Below are 15,363 nucleotides of genomic sequence, written 5' to 3'. Positions count from 1 at the left end.
CGCCCCTGCGCTCCCGGGCTCGGCGGGCGGGGCCCGGCCTCGGCCCCAGAGCCTGGCCGGCACCTGGCACTGCGGGGCCGGCACCTGGCACTGCGGGGCCGCCCCCTCACTGCCACCCCTCCCTGCCGCCGCCGCCCAGGGTACAGCCCCCGCCCCGCCCGCGGGGGCGGCCCGCGCCGCGGCCCCTCCTCGGGGCAGGCCGGCTGCATGGGCAGGCGCTGCGGGGCACCGTGGGCGCCGAGATCGCCGTTCCTGGGCGCCAGGTAGGAGAGGTTCAACGCGGCGCGGCGCGGCGGGCTGGGGCGGGCGGAGGAGGCGCGGCCCCTCGCCCGCAGTGCTGCCGCCGCAGGGAGGAGGCTGCTGGCTGTGCTGGCTTGGACGTTTCTCTCTTCCTCTCCTCTCTTCTCTCTGCCCTTCTCTCTGTCTCTCTCTTTCTTCCCCCCGCCCCCATTTTGCACAGAAGCCGGGAGGTTAATTCACTGCAGGCTCTGACTGCATCCCTCTTTCCCCCGGCTACCAGCGGCGCTTCGGGAAAGGTGAAGGTGTTGGCCGGGGGTCTGTAATCCTTGGCAGCAGCTATAGGTGCCTACTTGATCCACTTTGTAAATAGAGGGTGGGGGGACGTGGAAACATCATATGTCTTTATTATCTGGTATCACACACTATGTAATTGTGTGGACTTAAAACAGAGATAGATCAGTGAGAGTTAAAAACTCCCTCGTGTGTGTTGTCGGGGTTCTTCTGCGACTCAGCGTTTAATAGTCAAGTACAGCATTATGCTTTCCAGGCTCTGAAGCATAAGGTGGAATGGATGTGTGTGAAGCTAAACACGGGGTGGCAATTTTTTTCTTTGTCATAAGATGATACTGAAGTGCAAAATCTATATTTTGGATTTGGGAATTGGTGTGGATGTGTTAATCGATATTAAATGGATGATAATTTGTGTGGAAACCTCTGAAAATAATAATGCTGCGTCCGTCCCTATTTATGCCTTGCCTAAGGCATCACTATAAGCTCTTGCGTTTACATTTCTTGCAAAGAATGAGGCTAGAATTTATTGTGAATATCGTATTGACTCACGATGCATCTTTCAGTTTAGATTACTGCTGATTTGATCCTCTGGAATCTGCAAAAGGAAAGTCTGCCAGCCTCTGTGAATAGCTTTGCAGTGTAACAGGAGTGGAGTTCCCGAGCAGAGAGAGATATGTGAATGTGTGGGAGCAAAGCTGAGCACAGTGGTGTTTCTGCCTCAAACCTGGGCTCGTTCCCCAGGCACAGTCTGTGTGTGGGGTGAATACCTCCGTGGCACCTGGAGATGATGTCAGTCGAAGGGTCTACGATAACAAGTCGGATCAAAAATCTGCTTCGCTCGCCTTCCATTAAGCTGAGGAGAAGCAAGCCTGGGAACAAGCGAGAAGATATAGGCAGCAAGGTGAGTGCTGTGTGGTGCAGCCAGCATGCTTTAACTTTGTTGTCTAAGTTTCCATCTGTACTGATAATGCTGCTTTGGGAGACCTGGTGTAACTGTAGAATTATGCAGAGGAACTGATGCATGACTGGTCTGTCTTTTAGTTGGGATCTTTGCTGTGCTACAGATCCTTCCTAAAGCCTGTACCCCTCTTCTGAAGCATTCTTTTTGCTTGTGTGATATGAACCCAGTCTGTATCAGAAAGCTTTTTGGGATTTCCCACACTGTGGTGTGTGGAGTTGTTACAGATGACTGACAGGAGAAATGCAGTGCTGCCTCTTCCTCCATGTTACCAGCTGCTAACCTGCATTACCGGCAGCTGAGGATACAGAAACACCTGTTCTGTGTAAGCAATTGTTCTCAGCCTGCAAAGCAGAGTTCTGTGAGCCTATGGAGAAGGGAAGGATGATATGAAAGTTGTGAAACATGTCTTGGAGGTGTCTGTTCAAGACAGATAGGGTCTGTGTTCCATAGGTCTGGATGTGCTTTCATCTGTGTGTCTCAGACCATCTTTCCTTGGGGTTATCTTCTGTTGGGTGTAATTCGTTCTACCAGAAAAATCCATCATTCTTCTTGGTGTTTTGGAGAATTCTTGACAGACACTCACTCACTGGGAATTGACTATGGGGAGAGCATGACTTAAACTTGACTTCAGGGAGCACAAGAGCTGGGTGGCATTGCCTTGTGCTGACAGCAGGTGCCTCTGAGTCAGGGCACCTTGTTCTGTCCCTGCCACTGATTCACCTCTAACCCTGGGCAAATCACTCGGCCTTTGTGTAGCTCTCTGTCTCCACAAATAGAAAACTTAATCCCTCCCCTTTTGAGAAGACTTGCTAATAAATAAGAAATATTGTAATACACGTCTGAAAAGTGTATTCCTTGGTCTCAAAACAGTAATGCTTCAAAATTTCTTGAAGTGAAGAGCGTATATAAAACTTCAGGGGAAGTAAATGACACTGTACCTAAAAATGGTCTTTCCCCAGGATGACATCCTGTTCTCAGAACTCTCGTTCAGGTCAGAGTTTCCCTTAGATGGCTCTTTAATACCAAGGAACACAGTATTCTTCTCTTGCCAAGCAAGAGAAAAGCCTGCATGGCTTCCTTAAAGTTGTCTAGGGGAAAGTCCTTGGTGCTTGTGCTTGACCTCATTGTGTACATGTATGTGCATTTAATGCAGCCTGTGGACTGCCAGTGAAACGTACTTTGTTGGTGTTGCTGAAGAGCAGTTTGTTGGTCCGTATTCTGCAGAGACTTCTACTGGAAGAAGTAGTACTTGTACCCCACATGTGATAGCGTTTGATTTTGGCTCTGTGGTCTGCACACTCCTTTTCTGGGCTGTGACCTGCTGCTACGTATCCTGGGTATTCTCTGGTACATGTTTCATTTTGCTTTCCTTACACGTGCCTTTTGGGAGAGCTCCATTTTATCCTTTGTGCTGTCTCCCAGTGTGCAGCCAGGGCTGTCTGAGCCCCTGGGGAGGGATATTGTGGATTCATTCTTCACCACTGAATTAGGGTTTCAGGGCTGGATTTTGTCTATCTTATGAGTAAGAGCCGTTAATCAGTGAGATGCAAAGGAACTGATGGGGAGTTTGCTGGTAGAATCAGTTTGACATTATGAGGAGTTAGGGGCAGGTGTTGGTTTCCTAAAGTGATCTGCTCTGAATTAGCTCAAATGAGTTAGGGTCTGCCATCAGTGGGCCAGCTAGAGTGGGAAAGGTGAAAAGGAGTGGGCTCTTTATCAAAGTTCTGACATATGTTGGGTGTCTGTGGAGATGCTCCCTCTGCTACATGTGTGCTCCTCTGCTTTCCAAGGTGAGAAGCAGCTCTACTTTTCTAAAATAGCAGAAAACAGATTTCAGTCTGCTATTTGGTGTGTGTGTAAAAGCCACTGGGACTAACACTGAGCGTCATACACATCACCCCTGAAGGGTCTTTTTTGACCTGCAGGAAGGAGTCTTTCAGGCATCTTTGTCTCTTGGACTTTTTGAGAAATGACTGCTCCAAGAGCTGTATGAAACTGGTCAGGTGGAAGAGTGGAAGGGCCTATGAAGTTGGTCATCACAACTGAATACTGCTTGGTTATGTAGGATGGAGCTGGACTGTTGCCCTAAATTAATCCCTGGAAGATGATATCGTGCTTTGCATATGCAGATGTAGGTGAAGAACCAGCCCTCAACAGTCCTCTGAGTCCCTCAAGTTTTTTATTGCAACCAGGTGCTCAGTTTAAGACGGACAAGCACCCTCAGTGGCACTGCCTAAACTTCCATGAGCTGTGATTTTTTTTTTTTTTTCCCTCCAGTGGGAAGTGTCCTGGCTCTTTCCTAAAGAACCCTTTGGGCATGTGAGGCTTGCCAGGCTGTCTCAGTGGTTAGGGACAGACCCCTTGGGCAGTTTGTCATGCTGAAGAGAAGGCCTGTGAAATTGGCTCCTTTCAGCGAAGCAGCTGCATCGTGCTGGGCTGGCCGTGGGCAGGCTGTGGGAGGCTGGCTCTGTAGAGACCTGTTTGTGCATTGCTGTGGAAGGGGGAGTGTGGGTAAGTAGAGATATTTTGCATGATGGCTGTGCAGGACATGCAGTGTGTTACTTGGGATCTGTACAAGAGAGAACTTGTTTTGTGACTTCCACTAGGACTTATTTCTTGCTATAATTAATGCATGGTTTTACTGTAGAGCTCCAGGAGATCTCTATGGGAGCAAAACTAAGGAGCCAATAGCTAATCATGGATATTAAAAAAAGAAAAAGGGGGGCAAGGAATGGGAGCTCTAAGTAAACCTTGTTGACCAATTGGATGTAGTGTTTGGTTTTGTTGCTGCTTTTTGAAAACAGCTTTTGTTTTGTGGGAGTTCTGATTTTTGTTGCTGCCTGACTAGTTTTGTGTTTAGACTTCTTTTTTTGTGTGTTTTCTGGTGTTCGTGGCTTGAATCCACTTTTGCTGTGCTCTCCAGATCCCTGTTTTTTGTGTTGAACCAATATAGACCTAGAGTACTGTGACTTAAGTCTAAGGCTTGTTGACTGTTGGGATTTGTAATGCATTGGTGTGGCGGTTGGAAGCTAAAATTTCCTCAGATAAGTTGATTGGCCTGCGTTCAATTTCTAGAGGATTACTAGCCCTGCCAGAAATCCAGCCGTGCATCTGGTCACCGTGCTTGTGATTCCAGTAGAGACACGGGGTTAAAAACGGGGCACTAAGTGCCTTTGAATCACCCTGCAGAGCAGTACTATCAGGAGAATCGGGAAGCTAAGGGCTGACCCATCTCCCATTGTTAAAATGTCCTGGTTGCTGTAGTACCCTGCTCACAGAAGTAATGTACCTAGGGAAGTACAGTTCCTGCAGGGGCTGTTTATATTGTTGAGCTCTACACTTGTAAATATAAACCTCTTTTCAATCGATGTAGGTGTGCCTGTTTTAGGGGGTTGGTGTGTATCCTAAGTCAAATGAGATTGTGAATGTCAATGTAGAAACAAATTGCTACAAAACCTGCTACAGGCTTTCCCTGAAACGGGAAGTCAGTGAATCAAAGAAACGCATTTGGAATTTGCTGCTTGTTTCTTTGATCTCTCCTGTTTTTTCTGAGCCAGAAATATTTCAAGTTGCTTGTTTAAAAGAGTGCTTTGACTAAAACCTGAATTCCTCAGCAGGGAACTGTTGTGTTGTGGTCTCCCCCTCTCCAAGCAGCACGCAGACATGTGCAGCTGGAGTGCCTGTTCCTGCCCCATGATGCTGGGTTGGACTGCGTGGCTCTGCAAAACCTTCTTGAGAGCTTTTGTTCTGAAAATGAGCCCTGACTAAGTTGCTCCTAGTGGGACAGGGTTTCCTGTCCTCCTTTGGTGAGGCATGGTCTGTTCTTACTGCCAGCCAGTAGAAACAAGTACCTGTACTTCTGTGTCTTGCCAGTGAGCTTGCACAGATTTAAGAGGAAAGCACATCCATGGAAGCTTCAGACCTCTCATGTCTTGTCATTCCCAATGAAGTTCTCCAGCTGCTTAATCCCCTGAGAAGCTGGAGGGCTCAGCTAGGACCACAGGCTGTCCTGGACACAGGAGAATGGAGGAATGTTTCTGTCCTGACTGTAGCTTCCTGCTTTCAGCACACAGTCCTTTTTGTTTGAAAAGATCATAGCTTCCAACATGAATCAGTGTTAGACCACTGCCAGTCTTAACTGGATCAGCTGAGAATTGCTGAACCTGAACTGGAACAGAACCAAAAAACCACACAAATTTGGTTCACTGATATAAATGCATCAAAAATTATCGCCTCTTATTAAATCACTCCAGGTGCAGCTGAGGCTTGTTGCAGAGTGGGATTCTTTGTAAGTCTTTGGGAACAACTTGGTCCTGCAGCAGCAGAACCTGCTGGGTTCCCAAGGGAGCTGGGTGTGGGGCTGAGCAGCCTGACTCTGTGGGGGAGTTAGAGAGCAGCCTGTCTGATGCTGGCATAAGCTTTTCTTTTGGCAGGATTTGGAAGGGTCTTCTACAAAATGATGGTGCTTTTGAGGAGCTGTTCAATGCAGTATTGCCTCATTCATCCTCTTCGTTCCACTGCAGTCTGAGCGGTGCTCAGCCCACCATCTCTGGAAACAGGACAGCCAGGGGCACAGCTGAGGGAATGGTCTGGCTGTCTGCTGCTGTGCCTGTTCTACTTCAGCATCCATGAATACTGCTTGACCCCAGTTGATAGCTAGGGATCTCTCTCACAGCTCTGCACTGCTCAGTCTAAACACACCCAATTGCTTCAACAGCTTAGGGCCTGCTGTCCAGAGATAGAAGGGATTTCATGTCTGTCTCTGGTCAGGCTTATAACAGTGTCCCTTAAAGTAGAGGACAAAGGCTGGTTGGCTTCTCCACAGCCAGACCTGCATTTCAGTGGTGTGTCTGTATCTGTAGGTAGAGTCAGTGGAACAACTGAGAGTGTCATAGCTCAGAAGTTGAATGCTTCCCTGCTGGGTTGCTCTGGTGTCCCCTATTCCATCCTCAGATATGTGGTGCTCAAGATGACTCTGTGTTTGTTAATAGTTTCACACACAGTGTTTTCTTTTTCCATTCTTCACTCTGTGAATGATATGCTTTGTCCTGAAAATACAGGGTGATCTGGCTAGCTCTCCTGGTCTAAACATGAGTGTTAAATGTGACTTACATACACATAGAATATCAAAGCCAGAGTTTTTCTGCCAGTGGACTGCAGAGCCAGTTGACTTTGGTTCTTGAAGTATGGTGGATATAAAAGCATATAACAATTCAACATATTTGGTCCTGCAGCCTGCAGTTGTATCTATAAAACACTGTGATACTTCTTGCCAATCTTGAGGCAAGATTACTGGCAAGATCCATCCTTCTATCCATCCCTAAATTATGTGCTGTCTTTACTGTGAAAGATAGCAGGAAGACATCTCTGTGGCAGGGGAAGCATGATGATGTGCTGGGGTGAAGTCAGTATAAATAACACAAACCCGGTCATTTGCCTGGTGGGTTTGAATGGTTCTTGCTTCCTGTGGATGGTCATACACTGCTTACCTGGATAGCCTTTCAGAGCTGCTGTGATTCTGCCTTGAATGTTGTTCTTCACCTCCTTCAGATGAGCTGGGTCCTCTGAGAGGGCACGTGGGACTTGACTAACCTGACTGGAGAGGCTCGTAACCACGTTTTACACTGCTGTCTCTGCTGTGCTGGGTGACCTCTGCACACACAGCCCCTCTTTTGCCCATGGCCATCAAGCGTGTAGTATTTGCCAAAGACCTGGCTGGGATAGTAAGATGGCGGAGGTCAGGGCTGGTCAGAGGTGTTGCAGGTGGTACATTTGCTGCTTGCTAGTCAGAGCTGTTGTTCAGTGTGGTGCTGAGGGGGCTGGTGGAGAAAAACATCCTCAGACACAGTGGAAAGAGACCTCCTTCAGAGTATACCATCTGTTTCACTAGCTTCATGCTTGGCCCTACCTGTGGTATATCACCTCATTTGTTTCAGAAGGGCAGAACAGTTGAAGTGATGATTGGGTGTTAGACCAGGCTGGGCCACTATCTGATTTTCTATCATCAAGGATCTGCAAGCACCTGTAAAATGACTTGTATATTATTTTACTGTCCTCTGTGTCTAGTGGAAAGTAACTACAGGGCACCACCTCCATTTCTGGCTGAGAAAGTGGTGGTCAGCGTTTTGGTGGCCTGGAAAATTGAAGTAGATATTTTGTTTCCTGTTGATCAGGTCGTAGGGAGAAGTTGCTTGATTAGCCTTGGCACAATTTTCTCTGTGAGTGTGAAAGCAAACAACGTGTACTAGCTACTCTTTGGCTTTTTTCAAAGGTTTTGATGTTTGGTGCCAGGAGCGGTGCTTTACATGGCACTCAAACAGTGCTTAGTCTTGACATTAATGCTGAGTGATCCCAGCTAAGGACTGAATAATTAACTATCACCGAGCCCAGTTTCAGTTACTTCAGGCTGCTGTTTGTGCCTGGTGTACCTGCCTCCGCATAGCTGGAAGTTTATGAGCTCTGGTATGTGCGTAGCAGGGTTGCGGCATGCTCGCTGCTCTGGTTCCCAGCTCCAGGTGTGGGCTGGTCCCTGTTCCTGAAACCCTGTGGGCTTTGCTGAGGCTGTACCCACCAAAGGCTGGCTACTGCAATTCAGAAAACCCTCCTACTATTTCCTTTCACCACAGTGCTGCTTAGCCTTGCCCTGAGCATGTTCGTGTGTTGTGTAAGGAAAATGCAACTGAGGCCTGCAGCTGTTGAAATCAGCTGTGCTGTGTGATCTGTATTCAAAAATACCGATGCGAAGGTGTCTCGTATTTGTATGACCATAGACTGCAGGAGCATCCCATCTCTCTGCCTTGCTTTGGTGAGCACTGGACAGAAGGGATAAAGTAGACCTAGTCCAGAGGAGCTTCAGGCTTAAAACACTAAAGATATGAAGGGAATGGAACATGCTTTTTCTATACAGACATGGTTCCAAACTCACATAGGAAGTCTGAGGCAGACCTGGAAATTGAATCTTGATCCTCCTCTAAGGCCAAGTCCTAGCCTTAGTCACAAAGCCCAACCTCTCGCAGATTACCAGGGATGTTTCTCACCTCTCCCATGTGAGGGGGACTTGTGTTCATTTAAGATTATTTGCTTAAAAGTCCCCAAACTGTGCTGTTGTAAATGCTGACTTGGTCCTATTGTCACTAATGATTTCAGTAGCGCTGGTAATGATGACTTTCCAACGAGCTGAAGTAGATGAAGCACTATAAGAATTAGAGCTGTGGAAACCCCAGTAAGCCTTGTAAATTTGCTAGTGTCCCAGGAGACCAGTACTGTTGTTAGTTACTGTGGGGAAACTGATTGAAAATAGTACTGTGGAAGACTATGAACTGCTGGTGTATTCAGAGTTTCCAAGTCAATAGAAATAAAATCAGACCTGCTTGTTCTCCCAAATACAGTGTTAAAATTCACACTTGGTCAAGATGGCTAATGTGATGTAACAACTAATAGGAGATTTCTTACCTCATGAAATTTTAACAATGACATTCCTTCCTTACTGTGATGCTTCTTTAATTTCTGCATCTCCCTGACATTTTGCACAGTTAGTCTGAAATTTGCCCCATCATGGATCCAGAGAGACTCCTTTCTGTGGAAGAAAGTAGATTTTTGGAGGTTGCACTGTAGTAGAGAGTCATAACATTAACAAATGTCTTGAGAGCAGGCAGATGGAGGGGTTTCTGAAAGGAGAAAGCAACTTTATGGCAGTGTCCATGGATTCAAGGATACAGATTTGTAAAGCTTTCTGCTCCTGTTTTTCTCCCAAGTAGGCACTGTGAAAAACAGTGTTGCCTGTTCAGAAACCCTTCCCTGTTGACAGACAGGCCCAGCATAGGGCAGCTGTTTGAAGTGCCAGTATTGAAGTGTTAGCTACCTCTCCTGTGCTCAACAGTGGTAGCCTTTGAGGTCTCCCAAGGGCTTTGAAATTGGCCGCTCACCTTTGAGTAGCACATAAGGGGCTGCTTGCCTTTGAAGTCTTGTTTGTACTAGGGATGCTTTCATTTGCAAAAAAAAGCGCACCATTGCTCAGGCCAGGCTTTGCACCAAAGGAGCTTGAGTTCATTGCACAGTCCCTAATGCAGTCTAGATACTGGAGATGCTGAAACATTGAATAAGACTGAGGGTGAAAAGAGTGTCTGCAAGACCTGCCTCCTTATTTGGTGGCAGGTCTTGGTGTTCAGAACTTGCTGTACTCTGTGCTTTGGCCAGGGCCATGCTGCGACTGGAACCATGAGGGGATAGGGATGGTGTTGGAGGTATCCTGAGGGGGCATGAGTGTCAGGGTGTACTTGGCTAAGCACTTGCCTGTGCTAGAAATAATTTGCAAGCTGAGATCTAAAAACAAGCTGTCTTAATGGTAACACAGTATCAAAAGAGTCTCTTGAACAGTCTTGTCCCTCAGAGAAACAGGCTACACCAGTGAAATGACTTCTTTCTGCCAGTTATATTTCATTAATACTAGTCTTTTCTGCAAGAGCTTTGTGTGGGCTAAGAGTGATGTTTTTCATGCTCTTAACCAGTGCTTCTGTGCTGCTGATCTGTATGAAGGTAGAGTGAACCTTGAAATAGAGCTGTGTAATTTTCTTTTAAAATGCAGTTAAAATTTTTGGGTTCTGTGCTCTGCTCTTCAGTCTCTGAGCCTCTTTTTTCCCTTCAATGTAAAGCAGACAGGATACTTTTCCACTTACTGCAAAGTATCCCAGCATCCTGGGCTTTAAAACAGCTGCATAACTTGGGCTTGTGTTTGGCTTATCTCCCAGTTTTGAACTAGATATAGTGGTTCTGTGCACAGTTGTTTCAAACCTGCTTCGCGGGTGTCATCCTTCTCGAGCAGCTGGGTCCAAAAGCATTGCTAACTGTAAACTGGAACTGACAAATTTGGGATCTGCTATTTTTGCTTAAGCCCATCGTGTCCGAACTCATCTAGTTTTCTTGGACTGAATCATGGTCAGACAGGCTTCAGAAATGGTTCTGTGTATTTTTCCAAACTGTGAGGGCTGGCTGGGGAGTGTTTGCCCAGTGATTGTGCTCCAACCCCTGCTATGGGAGTGGTGGTTGAGGGGAATGGGCACAAGATGACGTAAAGTGTTCTTAATAAAATGTATGAACAAATATTTCTGATGAGTGTGTGGTAGGCCTCAATGAATGGAGCTGTTTCTAGAAGCCTGAGCAGCTTTTGAGCTGGAATTGGGATTCTACTGTCCTCTGCAGTGGGAGGATAATCTTCCTCCCTGATAATCCGTGGTTTGTGCTGCCTGTCTCTGCCTTCCCAAGCTAAGCTGTTGAGATGTATTAGCATGCAATCAGCAGCGTGAAAAACTGGTGCTGAGGGAGGATGAGGTGCTCTGGGTGAGAGGCAGCTTTCTTCAGCTTCCTTGCTGCTGCTTCTTTTGGCTGTAACTTCTGAAAGAGCAGGTCTCCTGTGTCACTGTTTTGAGTGGCTTATGGACATTGCTTTGTGAAGTTCTTGGCCCATTTTCTGTAGCAGGGCTGCAAATAAGCTTTTTGATGTCTGAGACCTGCAAAAAATACTTTTTTGATGGAGCCATCAGTGGAAAAATGAGTGTGGTGCTGGGGGAGAAGATACAGTGCCTGGACTATCTCTGCTGTGTGTTGAAGCTGCTCCAGGCCCTTGGAATGAATGTCTCTGCCCAGGAGTGTCATTGTGTAAACACAGCTGTTAATAAAATGGCCAGGGGGCTGCTTAATGACCTTCTATACAGCCTGCTGGATCTGGGGCAAGAGCCAGTGGGCCGCACAGCACTTGGGTTGCAGTTGCATGGCCTGGCCTGCCTGCTTGCTGGCAACTTCATGGCTTCTGTCCCGGCTTCTTCCAGGTGCTGCAGCCTCCTGTGGCTGTGGACATGCTGTGGTGTGCTTGGGAAGGGGCACTGTGACCCTGCCTCTGGCTCTGTGGGTACCCGGTGCCTAGGGAGGGCCCTGCATTGCCTGGGGCCTGTGGCCCTTGGTAAGCCTACAAAGCTTCACTTAAACACACGTTTGGGAAAAGGAGACAACCAAGCTCCCAGTCTAGACAAACCCTCTATAATATGCTCAGAGTCTGCATTGTCCCATACAGTGCCTGGACCTTCATGGTGGAACTCTGGTGACCAAAGTTCCAGGCTGACCAGCAAGGCTGGGTAAGACCACCAGGTTGCCCTGGGTAGTAACATTGCCCTCCGTGGTAGAGGATATGATGCACTGGGCAGCTTCTGGCTTTGCATTTCTGCCAAGGAAACTGAATTGTCTCATTAGTTTGGAAAAATCTGCCTCTTTGGTGAAAGACAAGTGTTTTACAGGGCACCTGGGGATCTCTGAGGTTACCAGGGGTTGAGAAATACTGCTCACTGTGGACAGACATGTGATGTTCCCCTGGGAAAAGAAGAGCGCTTGTTGCAATAAGGCATTTAGTTTTGCTGTCAGTATGTTCCAGAGGTTTAAAACAATTGGGAACACTCATCACCTACTGCCTAAAGGTTTGCTGGCAAGCAACAGAATCTCTTTCTTTCTGCTCCTGGTTTTTTCTGGCACTTAGGGCCTGTTATACTGGGAGGAGCAACCCAGCCCTCCTTAGCTGGCAGCCTTAGCTGAGGAGAGAAGGAGGCTGTGTAAAGAGTACTGTAACTGTCTAGACAGAGACGAGCTGGTATTCCTGCCGTGGGTTGTTGGGAACAGAGTTGTGGGCCTGAAACATACTTGTGTAGCATTTGGGATTAGTTGAGTTGTGGAGCTCTCATGCTGAGGAGATGGCAGAACCATAAATCATTAGCAATCTCTGTAGCTGCAGAAGCAGTTAGGACAGAAGGAAAGGCTTAGAAACAAAATCCATCATAAAATGTCAAAGTGGGTGGTTTCCCTTGCTGGGGAGAGGGTCTTGTCTCTGGCCAGCAGAGGGAATGCCGCCTATGCATTGCGGCCATCTCTCTGAAAGAGGAATTTACTTCCAGGTCTGCTGCCTGCGTTTTGTCCCGTGTCCTGCTCTCCCACTCTCTACTGTGATTTCATTTGGATGCTTTTCTCAGGTCCCCAGAAAGGAAAGTACTGTAAACAGCTGCCAAGCAGGGTTTTGCCTTGTAGAGCGTACTTAAATGCTGAGGCCTGGTTGGATGATGGTATGATTATGTTTCTATTTTTCTGTGTGTGTGTGTTTAATAGGAAGAACATATTGTGTTCTGGTTGAGTGTATGTTACTTTTCTTAGTGTGCCTGTTAGTACAGTAACTTACAGGCTGCTCTTTTCCCCTGCTTATAAAGTGACAGTGGTATTGTGTTACAGCTGTAATGTACACAGTGTTACACAACTCTTAGTAGCATTTTTAGAGTTGTGATGACCTTGAAAAGTTTAAAAGAAAACTGAATGCAAACTCTGGCACCACTCCTGTGGGCGCTTCAGCTTAATTTTGTGTGGTGAGGAAGTATGAGTAGTTAATTTCACCCAAAGGATGTAAAGATAAGTGCCTCTGTGGCCAATTGCAAGATCAGAGTCTATGTGTGATGATTCATTTAATGCACATAACTGTATCTGTGTGCATGCCTTATATGTATATCATGCAGTTGTCTTCATCATGGTGTTTTGACCAGCTCAGCTGTGCTTTGTCCAATAATCCATATTTCCTGAACGTGTTGCTAACCAGTCCTGTGAAGCCTGGAACAGAGACTGTTTAACTTTCCCTCATTCAGATTCCCCAAATAAACAGTTAACCGGAGAAATTCCATTTTTATTTTATACCCCTATCATCATCCCTGAAATTGGTTTCCCTTTTTCTCCCCATCTAGAAGCTTCCTGACAGAGTGACGGAGCCTTCTCTGATCCAAGCAAGATGCTGACCTGGCATGTTCAGGAAGGGCAGTTCCATCCCTGAAGTTACAAACAGGTTTATGCAGGAATAAAGCTAGGTTATTTATATCCCAGGAGAAGAGACGCCTGTCTCTTCAGAGACCTGAGATGGTGGTCATTAACTTTTCCACTTCCCATAACCAAAAGTGTCATGCATTTTTAGATACTTCTGAAGTGTTGATTATGCTTCCCTCCTCTTTAAAGTTCAGTCCCATTGGGTTCAGGCATAAGAAAGGCAAGCTTTTTTAAAAAATGTGTTAATCACATATCTGTTCCCCCTCCACCCTACCGGTATTCAGCTGTCACAGAGAAAAATGTGATGAAAGGTTGTTTTTATGTGTATTGGGAAGACTGACAGGGTCGTGTTAGAAGCCTGTGAGAGGGATAAGCTGATGAAAGGCATGGTAATTATCACCTGGTGCTTGTCTACATGTGGGCTGCTGTTTGAAGCTTGGCTCACCTGAGGCCGTGTTAAAGCCTAGGCTCAGCACTGGGATCAGTAACCTGAGAGGTTTCTAGCAAGTGTCTTCCTCATGTACTTGTCACTGAGGCCCCTGCAGGCAGTGCTGATCTAAGTACCCTTTGGGTGTTGGGCCAGGGCTGTACTCCTTTCCATTCTTGTTCCTTTTCAGTGTGTGAGCTTACGGGTTCTGGATTCAAATCAGACTCATTGAAATATGGTAGCACTGCTGATATTTTCAGTACATGGTTTGCAAATAGAGCTGTGCAAATCTAACTATCTTCTGTTCGCCCACTCTTAAGTTTACAAAATGCAAGCGGATACTGGCAGATGCTCTATGTATTAGATGTCTGCCCTTATGCTGGCCCACACCGTGGTCACCTCCATGTGGTCTCTTGGCAGTCAGGCACTATATCTTGATGTGACAAGAGCTGGCTGTTAACTTACAGCTATAAATCTGTTGGGGCTACAGTGGAAGTCTGTCAGTGCTGTGCAGGTGGCAACTGGCTTACTTATCTTGTGGGTGGATAACTTTAAAATTTTTTTTCCTATCATGGCTTGTGTTTCTGCAGTTGTAGAGCCTGTTCTGGTTACAGTGGAGCAGCAGTTAACAGAGTTTATGGGACATTGTTTCCAATTGCTGTGGTCTAAACATATGTACACCAGCATTGAGTTACTTCTGCCTGGAAATAAGCCACAGAGCTATATATAAAATATATTTGAACTCTTGCAGTAATGTTGTTGGTATAAATAGAAGAAAGTGGTAGACCCAGGGCTTCCCTTCCTTACAGCTGATTCAAGAAGACTTCCCAGATACTCTATCTGCAGTGGAAAAGGCTGTGGAAGGTGGCTGAAAGCAACAACAAAATGCCATACAGCATGCCTTCAGGGAAGAGCATAGGTACTTGGGTCTGGAGCATTGGCTTCGTGCTTGAAGATCTCAGCTCTTTTCTCTTGTGGTGGAATACCTGTGAGAAATTCCATAGGATTCAGTTCGCAGCAACCTGGTGGCCCAGAGCCACAGAGTTTGGTCTGTGACAATCTTAGTTTTTTTGACTCCAGAACTTCTGCTGAGTTTGCTTGAATTGTCAGATGTTTTCCTCCTCAAACTATTAGACAGATAGTCTGGGTACTTGTGGAGCTGCCTTGATCATCATGTTGTTACACATTGGAGGGAGCAGTATTTTGAAGTGGCATCATTTGTGGTTTCACAGGTGCATTGGGATGCTGCTATCACCTTTTAAACTATGGGGAGTGTGCTCAGGACTTCTCCCAGGCAGTACTTGTAAATATAACTCTTGCAATTTAGAAGTAGCTCTCTGGTTCTTTGTTGAGATTGTTTAGTGCTAGTATTTGCTTGGTCAATTCAGCTGCTGTGACAGCTTGTGCCAATTTCTGTGGTCCTTTCTGTCACTAACAGATTTGTATCTCACCTGAGGGGAATGTAGGAAGTGACCTCTGTAGAAAAAGCAGAAAGTGCTGATAAGCACTGAGCAGCCAGTTTCAGTCTTTGCTTGTGGGTTAATTCCATCTTTAAACTCTAAGTACTTGTTTTGACTTTGCTAATTTTTAAATAGATCCTTACACA

The 15,363-nt window shown here is 46.5% G+C and overlaps 1 protein-coding gene across 6 annotated transcripts in view; it reads left to right on the top strand.

Moving 5' to 3' along the window:
- Positions 1-155: 155 nt before the first annotated feature.
- The window catches only part of MAPKBP1 (mitogen-activated protein kinase binding protein 1), a 103,214-nt gene continuing 88,006 nt past the window's right edge, over positions 156-15,363 (top strand). For 5 of the 6 annotated variants that reach the window (XM_048306292.1, XM_048306293.1, XM_048306294.1 and 2 more), the window contains exons 1-2: positions 156-263; positions 1,095-1,432. In XM_048306292.1, the coding sequence (XP_048162249.1) occupies positions 1,316-1,432 (117 nt within the window). In that variant the 5' untranslated portion in view covers positions 156-263; positions 1,095-1,315. The remainder of the gene's footprint in view (positions 264-1,094; positions 1,433-15,363) is intronic. The other variant, XM_048306290.1, reaches the window with a different exon arrangement.

The sequence above is a fragment of the Corvus hawaiiensis genome, chromosome 6 (genome assembly GCF_020740725.1).
Source record: "Corvus hawaiiensis isolate bCorHaw1 chromosome 6, bCorHaw1.pri.cur, whole genome shotgun sequence".
In the NCBI taxonomy this organism is placed as follows: domain Eukaryota; kingdom Metazoa; phylum Chordata; class Aves; order Passeriformes; family Corvidae; genus Corvus; species Corvus hawaiiensis.
The sequence above is the reverse complement of the archived record's forward strand: the minus strand, read 5'-3'. Positions and strand labels throughout refer to the sequence as shown.